The sequence below is a fragment of the Pholcus phalangioides genome, unplaced genomic scaffold (genome assembly GCF_987345545.1).
Source record: "Pholcus phalangioides strain wild (caught in Gottingen) unplaced genomic scaffold, Ppha-v1.0 ptg000017l_1, whole genome shotgun sequence".
Classification (NCBI taxonomy): Eukaryota; Metazoa; Arthropoda; class Arachnida; order Araneae; family Pholcidae; genus Pholcus; species Pholcus phalangioides.
In genome coordinates this window covers 19139875-19161860 of record NW_028301610.1, presented here as the reverse complement: position 1 = coordinate 19161860, position 21986 = coordinate 19139875, and the positions used below count along the sequence as shown (strand labels likewise).

At 37.7% G+C, this 21986-nt stretch overlaps 1 protein-coding gene across 4 annotated transcripts in view; it reads right to left on the bottom strand.

Moving 5' to 3' along the window:
• Positions 1-19814, bottom strand: part of LOC149072490 (uncharacterized) — a 77037-nt gene extending 57223 nt beyond the window's left edge. For 3 of the 4 annotated variants that reach the window (XM_089246764.1, XM_089246765.1, XM_089246766.1), the window contains exons 1-3: positions 19710-19814; positions 9437-9509; positions 372-452 (exon numbers count right to left, since the gene is read on the bottom strand). Coding sequence is in view for 1 of the 4 variants with exons in the window: in XM_089246769.1 (XP_089102895.1) it covers positions 18672-19184 (513 nt within the window). In the remaining 3 variants the exon portion in view is untranslated. The other variant, XM_089246769.1, reaches the window with a different exon arrangement.
• Between the last annotated feature and the right edge of the window lie 2172 nt (positions 19815-21986).

Sequence of the window (21986 nt, the reverse complement as noted above, 5' to 3'; positions counted from 1 at the left end):
ACATTTAAATTTAATGGTTTAAATGAGTTTAAGTTGAATTTACAAACTATTTTATTTATTTAAAAAGTAGCCTATCCCTTCATTAAATTTCACGTCACTCAGCACATTAATATTTGTATTTTCAATTAATTACAGACCTGAGAAATGTGATTTACACAATATTAAAAAAAAATGTTTATACATTAGATCTGAAAAATATGCTCTCATGATTAAACAAGTGGATAAAAACTGCTCTCAACGCAGGAGGAAATAAAATTTCGACACGAAACAGCAGCGAACATATCTACTTTCAAATTAATTACGCAAAATAAAGTCAGAAAAAATAAATATTTCAAATGTACTGATTGAATAGTGTACAAATAGCTACATACCTTTTTTTTTTTTGCCCATCGTCAGATGATTATCGAAGTTCTTGGCTCCTTTTCACAACTATTTAAACGAAATTTTTCCCGCTAATGTGTTACAACAAATAAAAAAGGAGTAACAATAAGTAAATAGTAAAATAAATATTAAAAACTTGAATAATTTAAACAAAATATGACGATAAATGCAGTTGCATTCATGGTGGTAGACTTCTTACCACTATGGCACTTGCACCACAACATTACTAGACTGGAACAGAGAAAATACATAAGTATTACTTGAGTTTTTTGGTAAAACTTTTTTCTCTTCTACTGCTGCCAAAAATCAGATTTTTTTCGAATATTTAATGCAAAGCAACTCTTGCATATCACACATTTGCTTTTTAGGTAGTACTATAAAATTTTTGAAATTTAACATTTTAATGTAAAATACTAGGTGTTACATACAGTATAGGTGCAAATGCACAAAAGGCCACCTCACCATCACACATTCTGTAATGATAATAACCAGAGATGCCGCTGTACTTTCAGTTTACCTCAGGGCCCAGGTTATTCGAAAAATCTGGTTCCTTTTTGAGTGAAAGTCGGTTCTCCTCAAAAAAAAAAAAAAGTATCTTGAAAAAAATTATGCCTCCCATAATTCACTGTATCTATGAATTTTCTTCCAGCATGCCGTCGACGATTTGAAGTACATTAATTGTGTTTTTCTTGTGGTTTTTTCAAAAAAACGATCAATTATGCCTCGTAGAAAACAGCGATCATCTTTTGATCAAGTATCCGAGTTCGACAGAGGAAGGATAGTGGCCTACCGAGATTGTGGATTATCTTTCAGGGAAATCGGTAGTCGTGTTGGACGAAACCAAACAACTGTAATGCGGATATGTGATCGTTGGATGCAGGAGGGCACGACGGACAGACGTGTTCGATCGCATCCACCTCAGTGCACCACTTCACGTGATGACAGGCGTATTGTGCGTATGGCAGTGACGGATCGCTCAGCCACATCACGAACCATAGCACAGCACATTCAGTCTGTACCGCATCATCCAGTGTCTGCGCGTACCATTCGACACCGTTTACAGCAGAGTGGTCTGTCCGCAAGACGTCCATTGCTTCTTTTACCCTTGACACAGAACCACAGACGTCTCCGCCGCCAATGGTGCGATGAAAGAAGGATGTGGACGGCACAATGGAATGAAATTGTCTTTACTGACGAGTCACGCTTCTGTCTGCAACACCACGATGGTCGGATTCAAGTCTGGAGACACCGTGGAGAGAGGATGGTGAACAGCTGCGTTATGCACCGCCACACTGGTCTTGCACCGGGTATTATGGTATGGGGCGGTATTGGATATCACTCTCGCACTCCTCTAGTACGCATTGCCGGTACTTTAAAAAGCCAGCGCTACATCTCAGAGGTGTTGGAGCCAGTTGTCCTTCCTTACCTTCAGGGCTTGCCCACAGCCATATTTCAACAGGATAATGTGCGACCACACGTGGCACGCATTGTCCAAAGGTTCTTCGTCAATCGCCAGATTGAATTGCTTCCCTGGCCAGCTCGCTCTCCGGATCTTTCGCCGATAGAAAACATGTGGTCCATGGTTGCTCAATGATTGATCCAGATTACATCCCCAGCTGCCACACCAGATCAACTTTGGCAACGCGTGGAAGCTGCTAGGTCTGCTGTACCCCAAGAACACATCCAAAGTCTCTTTGAATCAATGCCGAGGCGTGTGGCAGCGGTGATCTCCAACAATGGCGGCTGCTCTGGCTACTGATTTTGGCAGGAACCACACTTCACAGAAGTATATAAATTTAATCATTTGATGCTTGGTCAACATGTTATGTACAAAATAAATATTGTTGTGATATCTCTTGTCTTTCTTGGTGTTGCAATTTGGGTGGCCAGCAGTGTACTTAAAAATGTAAAATTAATGACATCATCCAACATGTGGGAAATTTGCTCGCAGAATGGAAACGATAGCCAGTCATGGCAAAATGATACCTTAATTATAGCATTCCACGATTTCATAATTCATGGAAACATCACAAAAAACGAAGTAATTGAACAAATAACTACAACTTAATTAAGAAATGTTAAATATGTTGTCCAACCTCAGGTTGACAACAACAGAATCGGAGTATGCCATGGTCATGATGTGGAGGTGCTTGTAATTCAGCTTTATTAAACCAAACGCGCCCCCATGTTAATATTCCTCAGGAACTTCTAACATATATGGGATGTGCTGGAGATTGCAATTCACCAAATTTTGCAAACTGACCACTGTTTATGACATTTTGAGGTACCCCTCACAGCCAGAAGTTAAAAGGGTTAAGGGGTGCATCCTGTCAAAATGGGTTTTCAGCAGCTGCTTTGCTGGTATTGCAATGTGCATCTTGATAGAAGTTCTATCCACACACTGATGCTGTGGAAGTGCCAAAATGATGTGGTTGCACAAAATAGATTATATTGCTGGCCAAGTACAGCATCATCTACCTGCACATTTTGTACTACTTGCATTTTTTTTTCTTTTTGCGAAAGAAACTTCCATTGCTTCAGGAATATTCATGCAAATTTTCAAGTCATTCTGACCAGTAGTTCTTATTGAATAGTTATGGAATCAAAACTTCAAATTATAATCACCCTGTATATAGCTGATTATTTTTCATAAATCTGTTATTATTACTCAGTAGAACCCTGATTAACTGGGCTTAACAGTGTGAAAGTATAAAAAAAACTACTATTGAATATTAAGACTGGGAGATATACAGTAGGAGATGTGCTACTTCTTATTGGAAAGAAAATGAAAATGTATGTGAGGTAATGTAACAACTAGTACACTAGTCTTTGTCCTTTAAGGACAGCTGGTGTCTTTATTGGATTATAGGACCACCTGCCCCTAGCATGATGGTGTCACTACTGCTGCTGCTTCTTCTTTGTGAAAAGAAAAAGAAACCCTGTGAGATAATACACCACTACATTTAGATGTGTGATGCAATCCTTATTCATGAATTTGCTAAAGATAGAGCATCAGAATGTAGCCAAAGGTTAGAAAATGTTGTAAGAATGAGAAATTTTGGCTTTTATATATAACTTTAAATGACTAAGATACTTCATATGAAAAATATATATATATTCTGGCCACTTTTATGAGACTTTTTGAAAAAAACCACTTATAAAATCTTATGTCATTTAAAGATATACCATCAGGATGTACCCCAAGGATATAAAATGTGGTAAAAATGAAACATTTTGGCTAATAATGAACCAATATGATATTTTTCAAGGAATAAAACTATATTTAGGCAACTTTTATTGGATTTTTTGAAAAAAACCAAACTGGTTTTTTTTATAAAAACCACTTGGTTTAAACCAAACAACCCTGGTTGGAAAAAGGATGAATAGTTTCCTTCCTTAACACAAAACTAACATTCCTAAATTGGAATGCATTGGCCATGTTCAGAAGATGGTTGGTGCACGTTTGAGTTAACTGAAGAAAACCATGAAAGGATTGTGTAGTAAAGGTAAATTAACCGATAAACTTATTGATAAACTACAAAATTACTATGGTGTTGCTATTCGTAGCAATGTGGGAAATTTAAAAAATATGCAGTTACAGCGTCTGTGGTGGTCGAATGGCCATAGTGACGAACTCGTATCATGAGTACCCAGGTTCGAACCCCACCATTGCCATAGTGGTGGCCGGCTGAAGTTGGTTTCTTGTGGCTCCTAACTTTAAGGTGCAAATGTGAGCAAATCTCCTCATTAAAAAAGTCACGCCACAGAGCAACAGGCCTACAATGATACCATTACTTGATCATTACACTTCAATCATAGTTAGAAAAACTAGCGACAGATAGCAGCACTAAGCATAAACACCGAAACAAACTCCACATCAGGTTTCACTACACGTATATTCCAACATGTACCAGTTCTTTATAAGATCCGCAAAGGAACATGGACGAGGTACATGTGTGGTTTATTAGTAGTCTACAGTTACAGCTGTATTTTTTCATTGTTCCTCCAGTGATAAAGAGCACGCGTGGATAATGTCCAATAGGACCTGACAGTTAGTGTAAGCATCAGAAAGCTGCATGTGAATGACATAAAATTACTGAAATCTCCTGCTGGCCTCTCTAATAACAGCATAAATGTAATAAAACCAACATACATGAGTCCTTGTGCACAATCCCTGTTTCAAAGTGCTTGCATGGTACGTTGCAGAACAGTGCGATTTGGACAATTTTGCCTCTAGGGGCACTTTTATCGAACTGCAAACAATGCTTTTGGGGACTACTGCAGTTCTGCGTTTTAATTCTGGCTATGTAGACATACTGTCTGTACTTGAAACCTAGGAATCCTAGTTGATGAACTAGTGTTTATTTACTCTGGGTTGGGCGATGCGCGTGTGACATGTTCGAGATATCATACAACACTGGCAAAAATGACCAGAATAAAAAAAAAAGAGCAAGAAAGTCTAAATTAGAGATATTTGAAGCAAAGGAAGTTCTATCATACAAACGTGGAGAATTCTGAATGTTAGGAGTGTATGTGAAACATTTTTGTTAATGCATTTACTGATTTACATCATCCTTGTCTGCTGCAAACCTGATGCCTACAAAACTTTACAAGATATAAATCTTTTCCGGAGGTTCTGTATAGCTATGAGTATGCAATGAACTAGGATATAAGCAATATCTTTGAAACTTTTTGATTTACATGATTTTGAATTTAAAAAATATTGACTTTTTTTAAAGAAAGTTTTTTTCACGTAAACAACCATATCTCAAAATTTTTTCATTTTTTTGTAATTCAAAACTTTTAGTTCATTGAACAGAACAATATTATAGCAACATACTGTGTGAAGAACAAGTTGACATAAGTAGTAGTATTTCACAAACAATGTTTTGCATAAATACTGAAATTATGCTAATTTTAGACGTATAATTACTCTAGGCAATATACAATTTTTTTTCAAAATATTAATGAAAAAACATTTTCTTATGTTTACATATGCAGGGTTCCCAGCAAAATCTGTTGGATCATTTCCCTGACTCTTCCTGACCAAATCCACGTACACTGTCACGAGCATATATAATTCTAAACCATCTAATATCACTCTAAATCAGTGATTCCCAACGTGGACATTAACGCCCCCTTGGGGTCGATGGAATGTTCCAGCGGGGCGGTATAAGCTACAGGTATAGCTATACTAACCTAACATAGGATACTATGGGTTAGATTGCGTTGGAGGGGGGGGGGGACTATGGGAGAAAAAAAATTTCTGAAGGGGGGGCGATGGGACAAAAAAAGGTTGGGAAACTATGCTCTAAATTACATCCCCTCCCCCGTATTCATGGGGATTACATTCTGGGGTTGGGAAAAATATGTGAAATCTGCAAATAACCGAAACCATAGTTTCTTTTTGTTTATCTTGTTTATTGAACATCATGAAAAGAGCAGGGTGACGCAAAAGTATAAGGGAATGTAAAAGAGGGCACAGCGATTGATTGTTGGTGATTTTTCTGAAAGAACATTGTGATTTCTGTTTGCCGTTTCTTCTTCATATCAAGTATGTTGACAAGACTTCCTCTATCAATTTTTTTACATGTGAAGAACGTACAATAGAGGGATCTATATCATGAAAATAATCTGGTGGTGAGCAATAGCAGCAATTGACTTACTTTTGCCAAGCATAGTCAATATATCCAATTTTTTTTGTAAACTTTTTCCTTTTTTTTGTGTTTTCGGAGCATTATCATTAGCACTAGACAAATAAGCCATCCTAAACAAGCACAACTCAAATTTTGTAAACCAAACACGTAAACGACGATTGCTGAAAAAACATCCAATGAAGGAAAAAAAAAACACAAATACGGGAAATGCGAATACAGGGTGTGGCAACTGTATATCATTTTGCGGTAATATACCATTGAAAAACACATTAGAGACAGAATGCTAATATTTCGCCACCACCACTCTTTACAAAATCAAAGTGTGCATATGATTTTGCACACAACACTAGTTTCCTTGGAAATTTCACACAGAGATAATTGAATTCAAATCATTCTTCAACATATAAAGGTTAAGGGCTCTTTCACACGGAGCGGATGCGGGTCTGGAAGAACTTTTAACAATTGGCATATACGGACGCACTTCAAAGGTGAACCCGCACCTTTGAAGTGTTCATGTGGGTCCGGATGGCGTCAGCATATGTCAAAACATAAGTGCTGGCTCCGCATCCGCACATACAAGTTTTGTACATTAGGTTATTCGGAGCTATTCACACGACGTTGATGCTGGTCGAATTCGTCCACATCTTTGGCTATATTTTCAAGATGATTTTGCACAGAATTTTTTTTAATTATTTGACATAAATACCCTTAAAAACACCATATGAAGGTCCCTGTTCATCAATAGGATGTACCCACATACGTCTATCCTTCCCTTTCCTTCTAAGATGAAGGAGATATAGCAACTTTAATTGCTTTTTGTCTATACTTTACAATTTTATATAATAAAACCTGCCAACAACAGACACTGACGGGACCAAAATTATAAGCCGTTCTGTAATTCATTACAAATATAATTGACTGAATACTTTAATAACTTTTAAATTTAATTACAAATTTTTAATTTTTTTCTTTTTAAATTTTCAAAATTATTTAAAAACTATCAATATTTAAAATTATTTTTATTATTTATTTTTTAATTTTTAAAACTAAATACTTTTATTAAATAATGTTATCTATGTACAGCGTTCACTCGGGGCTGGATTAACACGTTTGAAGGCCCTAAGCACTTGAATAGTTTCGGTGTGTGTCCCCCACCCGATACTTACATATATATTTTACACAATGTTGAGTCTATAAACTTTAAAAAAAGTGCAATTTTATAATTCAGAAGTGAATAATCTACGGATGGGACTTCACTCTAAAAAGTTTATGAAAGTTATTTTATAAAACTTGAAAAATGCAACCAATAAATTTCTAGGTTACATTCGAGCAAATGCAACCGATCAGCTTTTTGATTACATTTGTAAAAGAATTATAAAATTTTTATATTATAATCCAGGATTAAGACAGAATTGTGATGCGAATATTTCTAATTATATCAAGATTAAACCAAGTCTTTAAGCTTTTCATCATCGACTCATTTGCATCACATTCTTGTAGTTGAATTCTGTAGTTCTGGCTATGTAGACATACTGTCTTGTAATAGCTCATGAAAAGTCTGTTGATATATAAGGAGGGAGGGGGAGGTTTCATTTTCCAGCCCTATGCTCCAAAAGTTGGAGGTGAAAAAAAAGTGTCATTTCTTAGTCACAATTTATATGTATCGTTGGCATATTATATATATATATTGATTGTAGTGAATAAAACAAAAACAAATTAAAGTTTGACAATCACTGTACATGGCCTCATAAATTTCTGCTGTCGTATTGTGGCCTTTTTTTGTTGCACTACAACAAATTTCTTTTCCCCATTATGTTATTGTGGATTTTGCTCCGAGCATTTTTGCATTCATTAAAAGCTACAGAGTTCTATCTTCTATACAGACTAAATAATATACATTTCTTCTTGGCTGTCTGACATTTTGAAAAAAAATTACAATTAGTTCAGCAGGACCCTAACTGCATTATACTGTTGCATTGTTTTGTGATTATAATTTTGTATGGTTTTTGTAGATGCTGAGATGAAATGTACACATCGGGACGAATCCCTATTTAAATTCATCACCTGTCACATTGTCACAGCATATGCTTCCATAGTGACAACTTGTTTCAATCTGCAGTTCCTTTTGTGTTTCCTTGACCCAGTTCACAAGTGGCCTCTACATACATAGCATGAGTTATGGTGCTAAAAGAGACACATGAAGGTTTGCCGCGAAAGCTCACATTTTTTTAAAATTCAATTAAATTTCTCAGCCATCTCGTTGGGCATTTTGCCTGTTATGGCGTTGCATTTGTATAATTCTTTATAAGCACAGACATTTTGGAAGTCTCCACCCCCTCCCCCTTTTCTACTTGCAAAGTCTGTGATATCTCCTGAATTTTTTTTTTTTAAAACATCATTGGATGTTTTTGGAATTTTTCTTTCATATTTTCCAAAAAGACAGATAGACAAAGACAGAATAGACGACTAATTGCGACGATCGAACTGAAGGCATCTTTATGTTAAGATTAAACTATTAAGATTATTCTATGGGGCTCTAGATTAAACCACCAAGGAATGGCTCTAGGCTGCCTATGAGCACTGAATCAGGGGTGAAGGAGAAAAATAATTACAAAAATTGGGGGAAAAGTTTTATGCACAAATTTCAAACCAAAGATTTTTTAGAACTTTAGTGCTCGTGTGAAAGGGCATGCGGATCCGAACCCGCGTCTGCTCCGTGTGAAAGGGGCCTAAAGGTTCTCCACCCACAGGCAGGAAAAAAAAAAAGAAAATACAATGTTTTTTCAGAAGAAATAGAAAAGAAGTTAAGAGCTGGTATATTGGCTTTGTTTTCAACAATGGAAAAAGGAGGGTCTCTCCACTTTAGATCCCTTCATCTATTTACTCAGAGAGCAGATTGTTTCTTGGTCAACATTGTTTTCCAGTATGTAAAATCCCACCCTTCAACTGATAAGACATTTCTCTCAGTAGGGGATTTGGAGGAAAATTCTTATAAGGATTTTTTTCCCTCTCCCTGGGGATCTGAAAAATGATCCTATAAATATTTAGAATTTTCCCTGACTTTTGACAAATATTTCATATTTCCCCTGACCGTTTTCTGATTCCCTGACTTTCCAGGTCGCTGGGAACCCTGATATGTTAAAAAACATGTCTTTTAGTTTTATTTCACATTCAAATTGAAAACAAGCATTTCATCCAAAATTAAGTTTTTGAAAAATTACCTCACACGTAGTCAGTCACCTTAATGCATGCTTCTCAAATATAAAATACACATTATTTCAAGAACTAAATTACAATCAACTTTATAATGCTATTTCCTATGTGAGTTTAATGTTACAAAATTATAAATGGTCAGATACAGAAAAATTTCAAACAAAATGTAGAAAAATTAGACTTACCTTTAAAGAAATTTTAAAAATCATACAAGATCTGCCTGTCATTTCCTTTAGAATACACCAGACTCTCCATGCTCTGTAGTACAAAATATTAACATTAATACCACTCAAACTGAAGCTTCACTCATAAAAATTAATTGTGGTGTTTGGTCAGAACATGATATCTCCAAAAAATAGTTTTTTGATCTAAAAGAAAGTCTTGAGAATTATAACTAATTAGAAGTGAGATAAATGAGCAAACATGCGCGTACTGCTAAACATGCTGATGTATGATATTTTTATTTGTATTTCTGTGTATGATTTATTTTTGATTTTCAAATCGCAATGAAAATGCTCATATCTCAAAAATGTGATATTGGAGTTATGTTCTGACCAAACACCACAGAATTACTCACACAATACATTAATAAAGTGCTTAATAAGCTATGTTATACATGCAGCCATTAAAAAAATTCAAAATCATGATACATATAGAACCTGCAGCAATTAAGGAAAGTATGCGAATTAAATATAGAATTTGGCACTCATTTTACATTGAATTAAATAAATTTTCAACAAAATATACAGTGGGGGGTCTGACTGGGTGGCATGTAGTTTTTTTAGGATGCATTATATTTTTATGCAGGTATTTTTAAGTGCTTTTTTTTTGCACATAGCGTGAGTGTGTGTATCACATTTGCATGTCAACTTTTACCTCCAAAATATACGATTGGAATTTTCATGATAGGGTTTAGAGAGCCTTGAACTGTTTCATGTCATTAAGACGGCCCGAAAATGAGCATTAATGAGACAAACATAAGATGCGGCATTATCGGTAGGCCAAACATAATATATTACTATAATACATGCTATTCCTATTTATGAAGGGAATTTATTTACGAATATGTCTCTTACACACACACATAGATCATCTTGCGATCAGCACATTTTATAACGAGGTCAGTCAGGATTTTTCTCCCAAAAATTTTGACTAATTTAATGTATATTAACATGCAAAGTGAGTGATATGTCATGGCAAAAAATATTATGAAAAATAAAAAATATTCGGTTTCATCACGTTAACTTCTCTTCCGCTCAACAGCATGTCTTGTCATCTCTTGCTGCAACTCCCCACATAGCCGCCTTACTGTATTTTTCGTTAACCTAAATTCCTTGCATCATCTTAAATCCATATATCAAGCATTAATAGCATCGAAAAACACGAAAACAATTGTTTGAATGTGAATATATCTTCCATTAGAGCACGCATTGCCGCCGCCATTACGGGAAATGTAGTTGTCTTCAAGCTTAAGGAGAGAGTCTCCTCACTCTTTCACTAGCACCCTCTTTGTCCTTGAGTAAGGAAGTAAAGTTTTCCTTATTTAAAGAAAAGCGAGCGGAGAATACAGATTTTTTTCTCCTTTCCTTTATTAAGGACAAACAGCAGGGCTTAAGGAGAAAAACCTTGCTAAGGACAAGGGGAGAATCCAGCCCCTGATAGTTGCCTTCATGGTGGTAGACTTCTTACCACTATGGCACTTGCACCTCAACATTACTAGACTGGAACAGAGAAAATACATAAGTATTACTTGAGTTTTTTGGTAAAACTTTTTTCTCTTCTACTGCTGCCAAAAATCAGATTTTTTTCGAATATTTAATGCAAAGCAACTCTTGCATATCACACATTTGCTTTTTAGGTAGTACTATAAAATTTTTGAAATTTAACATTTTAATGTAAAATACTAGGTGTTACATACAGTATAGGTGCAAATGCACAAAAGGCCACCTCACCATCACACATTCTGTAATGATAATAACCAGAGATGCCGCTGTACTTTCAGTTTACCTCAGGGCCCAGGTTATTCGAAAAATCTGGTTCCTTTTTGAGTGAAAGTCGGTTCTCCTCAAAAAAAAAAAAAAGTATCTTGAAAAAAATTATGCCTCCCATAATTCACTGTATCTATGAATTTTCTTCCAGCATGCCGTCTTTAATCATCTGCTTATATTTCTTTTTTGAGACCAAGCGGTGGGTCATGTTCTGGGTAGAAGATATCTGTGAATCAAGTATAATTCATGTCTAAAAACATGTGTTCTATCTAAAGGTTTATTTACTTTCATTGTCTACTAGTAAGGAAAACTTGCAAAATAGCTCATTAGCACTGAGAATTTAACATATGGAATTTCCGCGCATGTAATAAATCTAAAACAAATATACAGTTGATCCCCTTATAACGCGTTCCTCCCATTTAGAACATTTTTTCACTTGGTACAACTTATTTCCGTGGTCCCAACAATAAGTAATTCTCATTAAGACTTCTCGTTCAAAGTGTTTTTCTGTTTACGTTTTTTATGGCAGTTTTTTGAAAAACGTTATAAGCAGGATCTACTTTAATTAACAGGAAGCACACATTTATATATATTTACTAATAAATCTATATATAAATTCCCTTCCGATTGATTTTTTATTTCATAAAAAAAAATCTTAGCACTTTCAATATCTTCTGATCAAATTTAAAGCAAATCATATTCCCTCTCTCCTCTCAGACACTTATCTTCTGATTCCCTATTCATACTTTGGTTTTCTTTCAAATCCTCCATGGGGTTTTTAATATTGACACATCCAATATTCTAATCAAACCTTCACATTTCTCTGTTACACCTAATCATTCCCAAAAATTACAGCATATCTTTGCCTCTTCAGATTGTCACAAATTTAGCTTTTTCCCAAGAACTATTATCGACTGGAACCATCAAATCTTGTACCAAATATTGTAGATTGCACCACGATTTCCGAATTCTCTCGTACCATCAATCGTCACTTTCGCCATATATAAATTCCGCATCCTCTTGTATAGGCCTCGGCCAATCAATATTGAATAAATAATGATTTTTTTCCCTCCCTGATGGTCCACCACTCTGATCTGTCGCCATTTAACTGGCACATATTTTTACACCTGAATATAGGAGCTGTCAGATTTGTGCTGGTGAAACTTAACAGGGGGCTTTGTGTGTGTGCGCCCAGCAATTGGCATGTTTTGTGTTCAGTAGATGGTGCTATCTAGCGCCACAACTAGATACTTTCTCAAACAGAGCAAGCACACATTTTGGCACACCAATGTAATGTAGAAGCAATCATAAAGCAGGCCAGGACTTGCCTGTCCCTCCCAGTTGCAACCCTGCATCTACTATCCTCAAAACTAGCAATGCGTGCATTTGAAGTTTAATATATACATATGTGTTATAGGTCTGTGTGATCACAGTGGCAACCAGAAGTTTCAAAGGAATAGCAACTAAAAAGTTGAAAAACTTAGAAAATCACATTTTTAGCCAATTACCATTCCGCAATCATAAGATCCAAACAGAGAATTTTCACTACATTTCATATTTTACATACATTATATTTCAATTACATTTTGAGAAAAAATTCGGCCAAGGATGTTTGCTTTTAGGAAGATATCTACTGAATGGTTTGCCAATATTCAAACGGCAACATCAATTAAAAAATAATTAAAAAAAATATATCTTCATTAAATGCACATATATTTTTATTTTTTAACATATTGAGCAAAAAAACGAGGCATTTTCAGGCATCAAAGCTTCCAAGACAAAAACTCTGGGATGGACTGTAAGCACCCTCTCGAATAAGAGGGAAAAGAAACTATCCATGTTTTTGCCCCAGATAGAAAAGATGAAAAATTTATTAGATGGATACTAAAGGATTGGGAATCTGCTGATATTCACAGTTCAAAATTATATTCTAGTTTAAAGGCATCTAAAATATCATTCACCAATGAAGCTTTTCCTTGACCTATCCAGAGCCATCAACCTATCAACAAACTTTTCTCTTTCTCCCACGTAATTTCACGTCCTCCCAAAAAAGCTTTTTTCTGGTATATCCTTCAAATCATCGCTATTTTTATTTATCGTATCCAATTTAGAATGATCACCAATCACTTCGTCACTATCACTTTCATATCTCCCAAATCATATTCCGGTAAGAGTTCCTCCTCAATTTCTTCGTCCAGTACTGAAAGTCTTTCTGCTTGTCGATACCATGATGTAAAATTACGGATATTTTAAATTCAAAATTGTGGACACAGAAAAGAAAAACTTCTGTAAGATATACCACACTCAAGAAAGGTTTCTTTTAGACTTAAAGAAAATTTTGAGTTTTGAAAAGAATACTTCTCTTAAGCCATCAACTCCAACTCAGTCATGACCAACCTTCCAAACACATATATAACTTCATAATGAAAGATATTGTACACAAATAAATGAAATGAAGACCTAAAGATCCTTCTTATAATTATGACAATGAAGTGTTGATAGAGATAAAAACCAGACTAAGGCCTGAGATAAAAAAAGCCGGTATTGAGAGAGGGCGGCAACTGGTCCCCTTCTTCCTTTAACACACATGGAAGGTGAAGAGAAGATACGAAAAATAGAAACAGAAGTTGTTGAAAGATTTCATGAGCTAGTGTGGTCCTCTAAAAGCTCTGGCACAGCAACACTTCCTCCATGGAAAGAAAGGTGGATATGATCATTTCTCAGGAACAAATGTTAAGCAGCAAACGTTCAAAGAATGTGAAAGAAAAGTTTCAAAAATTTTGTGTCATTAAAACATATACAATAAAATATGATAATTGAAAATAATATAATAGTTACGAGAGATTAGTAGATAACAGTTATATGATATTTAATACAAAGCCACATTATTCCTCTTTTTGAATGATACCAAACACGAAAATATAATGTATTAAAAAAATGGAGATAACGAAATAATATAATGGATTAAAAAAAATTATAAGATATGCAGTTGGCCGTCGCTTGACTGTATGTGAAGACAGTTTGATGTAGCCTACTCACTACCTTACTCATGATCTGAGGATTAAATTTTAACCCACGTTTGTTAGTCGGTGCTTTAGCCTCGAGTGCATAAGTCATTGTCCAAGAGAAAGCTCCACACAGCCTCCAGCTTGAACACTGAGTTAACAAGGTCCACCACTGGGAAGTATAATCACTGACTTGATGGTAGGAAGTGTGGACTCCCTCTGGCCTTGGAACTCAAAGTTTCAAAACAGAATATTTGTATTGTGTGGTGAGCGCAAAGCTGATTGGAAATGTTCTGCGGTAAAAATTCCCACAATAGTGTTGCACTTTTCTTAAAATTAATCCAGATTGTTCGACGATGTACGTCAGTTTTTTTTTTTTGCCATATTCTGCTTTGGGGCCCTCATAGAATCAGATACATTCCTTAAGACAACACATTTCTGCTTTTGTGCAAAACATTCTTCATTACATAACAAAGTTATTCAAATTAATATGAGAACAACTACACTTTGAAGAATTACATTAAACAGCTACTTTTGAAGACAAAATTTCATTTTTAAAGTGGGACTTTTCAATATACGAAAAAGTTACAATGTTATTCTTCTAACAATCTGTGAAACCTTAATGCACGATGATACCCTGCAATGAGATAATGAAGCTAATTTTCCCACATTTCTCAGATTTAATGTCTCTTTACATACTCAGCAATAAGTGGAGTTTTGTAAATTTCTATTAGCTGAGAAACAAAGTTCTTGTCAGAAATGATAGGTGGCAGCAGATGAGCTACAATAGTCGTGTTCACACACAGTCTAATTCACATAATTACGACTGTTTTAGAAACATTAAAGTGTGTTTTAGTGGTACACAAAATTTTGTTAGTTGTTTGCAACTTTCAGGTGTAATGCAGGATGTGTAAATTGTCTGTAGAAAAATCAAAAATTCGTCACATCATTTGGTTACACTGGAAATTGAAACGTAGTGTTTCAGGGCTGCAATCGTAATAAATTCTGTCTTGCCACAACAGTCAAACACTATGGACATTGTCCTCAACAACCTAGCTGGTGCAAGGGCAAAAAAAGTGGCCACATGCACAATTACACACAAGAAGGTACTATTGTCTTGTCTGGTGGAATCTCAAAGTGATATAATCTTCTATTACTTTCCTTCCAGTGGAGGAACAATCAGTGCCGGAATACACTGTGGCTATTCAGATGATATTCATGAAATTTTGAAGCAGAAAAGCATATTGCTCGTGTGAACTGCAAGGGCGTTCTTTAACTCCAAGACAATGATGGGCCGCACACCGTGGAAGCCACGAAGATAAAGATTCAGGACTTGAGTTGGCAACTTCTGGCTTCTGGACCACCCTCCATATTCTCCAGACCTTGCTCCCACTAACTTCCACCCAGGGCAGCAACTAAATACTTTGTCATCTGAAGGAAGTCAGAATTTTGACGCCCCTTGAATGTAGAAGTAGTAGAGGGTTAATTCTGTGCCCAATCTGGCCCGGGGCACCAGACCCACCTGCTCCCCTCTGGTTGTGACCGTATTTTTGTGTATACAGAATCACTTGAACAAGAGCAAACCAAATAATTCTGAAAAAGAAAAAAAGGAAATCTTTATTTTTCTGAACTCGAAAACTCCTGATTTTTTTGAACGACCTTTCCAAAAAATCAAACAGAGATGGTTGAATGTTATAGATAATGAAGATTATTTCTCTATCCTTTTTTCCAAACAAATTTCTGGCAAGAACTTTGTTTCCCACCTAATATTTTATGCAACAAAAACAGGGCTGACCCAGGATGAAAATTCAGGAAAATCATGTGGGGCAACCCAAAGATGATTGAAAAGATTTTAACCCTTTATTTGTGGCCGTGTTGCTCTCAAGCAACATAGTTTTCTAATGTTTTTGAAGTAAAGAGATTTTATATTTTGAGCTAGTTTTCAGCATTGGCGATTTGATTGATTTTCACTTGTGAATTGCACCCAAAGTTTCTACAATCGATAGTAGATGGCTCAAAAATACACCTATCTCCTAATTTTGGATATGTCAAGTGAGGACTGCTGTTAAACTAAGATTTCAGAATGAAATATAAAATGTGTAGGAGAAATATTCATGTGTATTTCTAAACCAGGGCCAGACAAATTTAACTCTATAAAGTCCAAAACACCCGAAGACGGCCCAGATAGGGAGTATGGGTATGTTTTGGATTTGTGAAAAAGAGGAAGAAAATAAAAGATCTTGTCTAGGCAGAAACCTGGGAAACAAGTCTGATAGTCTCATAGAAGAATGAAGAGTAAAACAAGAGAAAAAAAGATTAGTCTAGACTTGGATGAGGCTATTAAAAAAAAAACTGGTTGTAAAAAAGTTTTTTCATCAAGGAAGCTAATAAATACTTTTAGTTCAGAAAGCGATGAACTCTCAGAAATTATTTCCTTACAGACACATGCACTGACAAACAGCACAAAAGCAAAGCAGAAGAACACCAGAATATTTGATTGGGTGAAGCAAGATATTTCATCCAATCTCACCAACTTGAACAAAATTTTGTTTCAGTGAAGACAAAACAGCTCTGCAATACTTCAGGTGATATTTTGATGCAAGTCATGTAAATGAAATAGTATATCAGATTTACCCATATTTTGTGAAATTCATAGGTTTATGTGTTGTAAATACATGGTTGGGCAATCGATACGAGTGCAAAGAAACAAACAGTGAGTCGAAAAATTCCTAAGGGTAATTACAGATAACCTTATGAATGCCAGTAAAAAAAAACCAGCCATAGGCATAATCCCATGAGGTCTGAAGTTTCGGACACAGTTTCTTCCTGACACGGTGACGTCCTTTCCATGAAGTGTGGAGTTTCTGACATCCTCCTTTCCATTGTTTTGGACACCCTCCTTTCCGGAGCTTCGGGCACCACCCTTCCTGTCGTTTCGGACGTCCTTCTTTCCTGCGTTTCGGATTCCAAAGCCAGACAAGGTCTCTCTCCTTGAAGTCGTGAGATGGGGCCTTCGCATCGTAGCAAACTCTCATCTTCTCGGGGCCGATGTCGATCCTGTCTCTGGCGATTTGATGCACATCCTCAAGGTGCTCCCGGAATTCTTCGACGTATTCTTCCATACGAAAAGGAGAGTCTTGCGGTCGCCCAAACAGCAGGTCACTCGACAGCCAAAGATCTCATCCTATGATCATCTGTGACGGTGAGAATCCACTGCCCTCGTTGACGGCACTCCTATAGGTCAGCAAAAGCAGCAGTAACTTTGAGTTCCAATCTTGTTTGTATTTCGACTCGAACAACGAGAGGTGATTCAGAAGGGTCCTGTTGAATCTCTCCACCATCCCATCGGATTCCGGATGGAGCGGAGTAGAACGCGTCTTTTCCATTCCCAGAAGTTTGCACATCTCAAGGAACACCGCTGACGTAAAGTTTCGTTCCTGATCGGAATAGATCATCATGGGGACTCCGAATCGAGACACCCAATTCCGCACCAACACTTGTGCTAGAGTCACGGCCTCCTCATCGGGAACAGGAAATGCTTCCATCCAATTGGTGAAACAGTCCATCACCACAAGTATAGACTTGTTACCATCGTGGGTTTCAGGTAACGGTCCTAAGATGTCTAAGGCAACTCTCTTGAATGGCACACCAACGTTGTAGCGTTGAAGTCGGCCACAAGTCCACTTCAGAGGTCTTTTTCGGGCGGCACATGTGTCACAGTTCTCACACCACTTCTCTACATCGGTCCCGAGCTTGTCCCAATAGAATCACACACGAATCCTCCGTAGCATCCTGATAATGTCCAAATGTCCATTACTCTCACTTCCGTGAGACTCTTTCAAAACTTCTTCCACACGGCCTCCGGGTATGATGAGTTGCCATCTGAAAGTGTTCCCAACCTCTGACTCCCAACGGCAGTAGAGCATGCCGTTCCTCATCACCAAGGAGTCCCAGAGGGCCCAATATCTCTTTGTAGTTGGACTGGAAGAAACGACGTCTTGCCACCCTGGTCTGTTCTCAGTGGATTCCTTCCAGTGTATGACCACTCGTACGTCCGGATCTTCCAGTTGTGCCTTTCGAGTGCGCTCGTTACTTCAAGGATCATCACTTAAGTCCTGAGACTGTAGCTGCCTCACAATAGGTTCTGCAATCCTGTATTTCCTTTCCACCTTGAGACAATGACGGCAGTTTCATAGGCATGGTTTCCTCGATATGGCAACTGCATCTCTCCGTGATGCTCCCTCACGATGCTGGATCCTTCTCTTACAGCTACCCAGCCTTCTCAAGAGAACGGCTCCGATTCCACCATCGTCCATGCTCCCGTCTGGGATTCCTGCTTCTGGAACAGCCATCACTTTCGCTGAAGGACTTCGTCGTGACAACCTCCAAGTAGGACGACGTTTTGTTTTTTCATTGTAGACAACTGGTCACTCCGAATGTCCAAAGAGAGTCCATGCTTTTTCAGGAAGTCCAGTCCGAGGATGCCTGTGTCCTGGATGTCGGCTGCAAAGACGGCATGACGATAGGTGACTGACACCAACCTCGCTGAGACTTCCAACTTTCCATGCACAGTCACCTTCTCTCCCATGACTGTCTGTAGGGTCAACGACGGTGCCACGTACAGAATTAGTTGCTGGAATCTTCGATCCAGGTCTCTCCAAATCGATTCTGGCGGTGACTCCAGGGTCGATGTCCATCTGGCATGGAAACTCAATTTCCTTGCACAGTCTACTCTCCCCACCATGCCGCTGAGAGCCATGGTACACTCGACTTAGGGCGCTTCCTTCACAAGCAGCGGCGATGGTTTGCCTCACACCGCTGACAATATCCTCCTTGACAGCAGCGATGGATGTGTTGACGGCGGCGATATTGGACTCCATGCTAACTTTCATCTGGACCATCAGCTGCTTGAACTGTTCTCCCGTCTCGTTCTTCTCCATGCTCTTGTCTTGACCATTCAAGTCCTTACAGCATCCCACTTCTGACACCAGTTTTGTTACGTCGCGCTGCTGGGTCACTCGTCGAACCTCTTCTCACCAGACCCGTCCCGTCGCGCGGATCTCTCCAGGGTTCTTCGCCGAGGACTTGAACATGGGTAGACAATCACACGAACGAGGATTCGAGAACAAATACTCGCTTTTATTTACATGAGCTGCTAAAACTACTGCTAAACTAGAGCAGCCTTCCGAACGTCTTCTCCCTTCGCGTTCTACTTTTCGAGTCCATCTTGAATCTCGTTCTTCTATTATCACAATCGCGTGCCACGCGAACCTTGCATGCGTTAACCAAGCCTTTTCAAATTCTACCCTTCGTAACATTATTTATCCGGGGGGGGGGTCCCCCTACAGCAGTTTCTCAACCGCCGGGCCGTGACATCATTCATATTGGGCCGCGACTGATCTGCCGTTTCCTTTTCCCCCATTCATGTTCCGTTAATCACGTGTTTGACCGGGCCTTCCACTTACAAAAATAAATGAAACCGGGCCGCGGGCTTTCAAAGGTTGAGAACCACTGCCCTACAACATAAAAAATAACGCGACAACAAAAACTGTAGCAGGACGGCTATAACCATAAAAGAGATGTTCTGTTGCCACACGAAAAATAGAATGTTTACACAAAGCATGTCACCTGGCAGCGCAGTCCATTAAAAGTTTGTTGACCAGATAATGCAATCAAAAACCCGGGACAAAACTCAATTAAAACCGGGACATAATGCAAATTCTTTGATAAAAACCCCGGAATATCTTGAAAAATATTTCTCAGAAAGCGTTACAGTGACGAACTGCACAGCAGTAGCCAAAATTACCTGTTAGTAATACAGCAGAACTTCTTGATAACGGACACCCCCAAATTTTTGTCCGCTTACGGGGAATGTCTGCTAATGGAGAGGCAAATAAATGTGGAACCTCGTTTATACGACATTCACATTTGTACGATGTTTGGCTTCGGTCGCAATTAGTTCATATACATTTTAATATGGGGTTATGCAAAATCACCAATCGTCTAGATAAAGAAAGTTTGATTAAATTTCATTACATTTTACCACTTTTACCCCCCCCCCCCCCGGCGAGATTATGCATAATTCTCAAATAAAATCGGAAAGTAAAATCTTCATTAAACTAATTAGTTATTTTCGCCCGTACATGATATATGCACAACACATATTTTGCAACAAAAAATAAATTTAATTAAAATAAGTGAAGATGATGAAAACACATTCATAACAACTATCAGTCTTGTATTGCTGTCTTTCTTCACACGCATCAACAAAACCAAAATTACTATTCGAATTCACCATCCTGGACCATAGTTATGTCTAGTTAATTAAATAATTAAAAAAATTGACGATTTATCATATTTACTAACAAGGGCGTAGCGGGGGGACTTAGGGGTCTGATCCCCTCCCCCCCTCCCGAACGAAATTTCTGGTTACGCCTCTGTTTACTAATACGAGCTTGGGATTAAACATATAATCTTAGTTGAATACAAATTCTCGATTTATGAGCAAAAATTAATAAATTAGAGTTTGAAAAACAATTAGTTTGCCTGATTTTACTGTCCGCTTTTGGAGGTGTCCGCTAACGGGTAGTAAAATACATTGAAGCCCTATGCCACGGGACCGGGGATCAGAAAAGTGTCCGTTAACGGGGATTGTCCGTTAGGGAAGGTTCCACTGTAACGCCTGGGATTGCGCAACACCCACTATAAATAATTATATCTACCCTAAAGATGGTGTTGATCTTGTACACGGTTTTCCAGTTCAGTGTCGAATTGGAAACAAACAAATAAAAGTATTATGATAAAGAAAAAAAATTAAGCAATTAGGTTGCATAAAGTTATTTAAAATATTGGGGTGGGGTCGAGTTTTGTTTTGTTTCTATTTGTGTTATTTTCCCACGAACGCGAGTAATTCCAGTTAGGAGAAGGTCTTGATCCCTAGACTTGGGTCTCCAGGCCATAATTGTCCTGGAGTTATCGTAGAGTAAAAAATAAAAACTGAAACAACATTCATACCGGGCGCCGTAGCCTGGAGGCCCAGTCAACTACCTTTATGCACAATCCATGGGTTTTAGGGGCCGTTCAAGTATTACGTCAGCAAATTTTTAGCCATTTTTGATTGCCCCTGCCAACACAAGTCAGCAAAACTGACCCCCCACCTTGTCAGCAAAATTTGGTCCGCCCTGAACCCTACCTCCTAACTCATAATGGTGGGATCAGAGACTTACGTGTGGGGGGCATAGAGGGCTCGAGCTTTCCCCCAGACGATCAAGAATTTCTTTTTAACGCAAAAAATATTTTTTAAACAAATTAAAATTTCGGAAGAAAAACCTTTGTTATTATAATTACAATTTCTCTTAATTTCAATGCTATTTGAAGGCTAAAAACTCAAATATATATTTTTTTAAGAAATTCATTGCGGCCCACCCTATAAGCCATATATGGTAAACCCTTGACCCACGGCCAAATGTGGCCCTGGGCGTTATCTAATGTGGCCTGCCTCCTCAAACTTAATTTTGTAAAAATGAACTAAGCGGCACATTTACAGATCGCTTAAGCGGGTCTTGGCAGATTTAGAAACCCGTTGAGTGACATGTGGCATAGTTTTAGAGCACTCAAGTGGCCCCAAGTGCGGTTTTACATCGCTCAAGTTACCCGCGTCACATTCCCAGATTACTTAAGTGATCCGCGACATAATTACGGATCCCTTGAAATGCGTGGCACAGTTCCAGAGCACTTAAGCG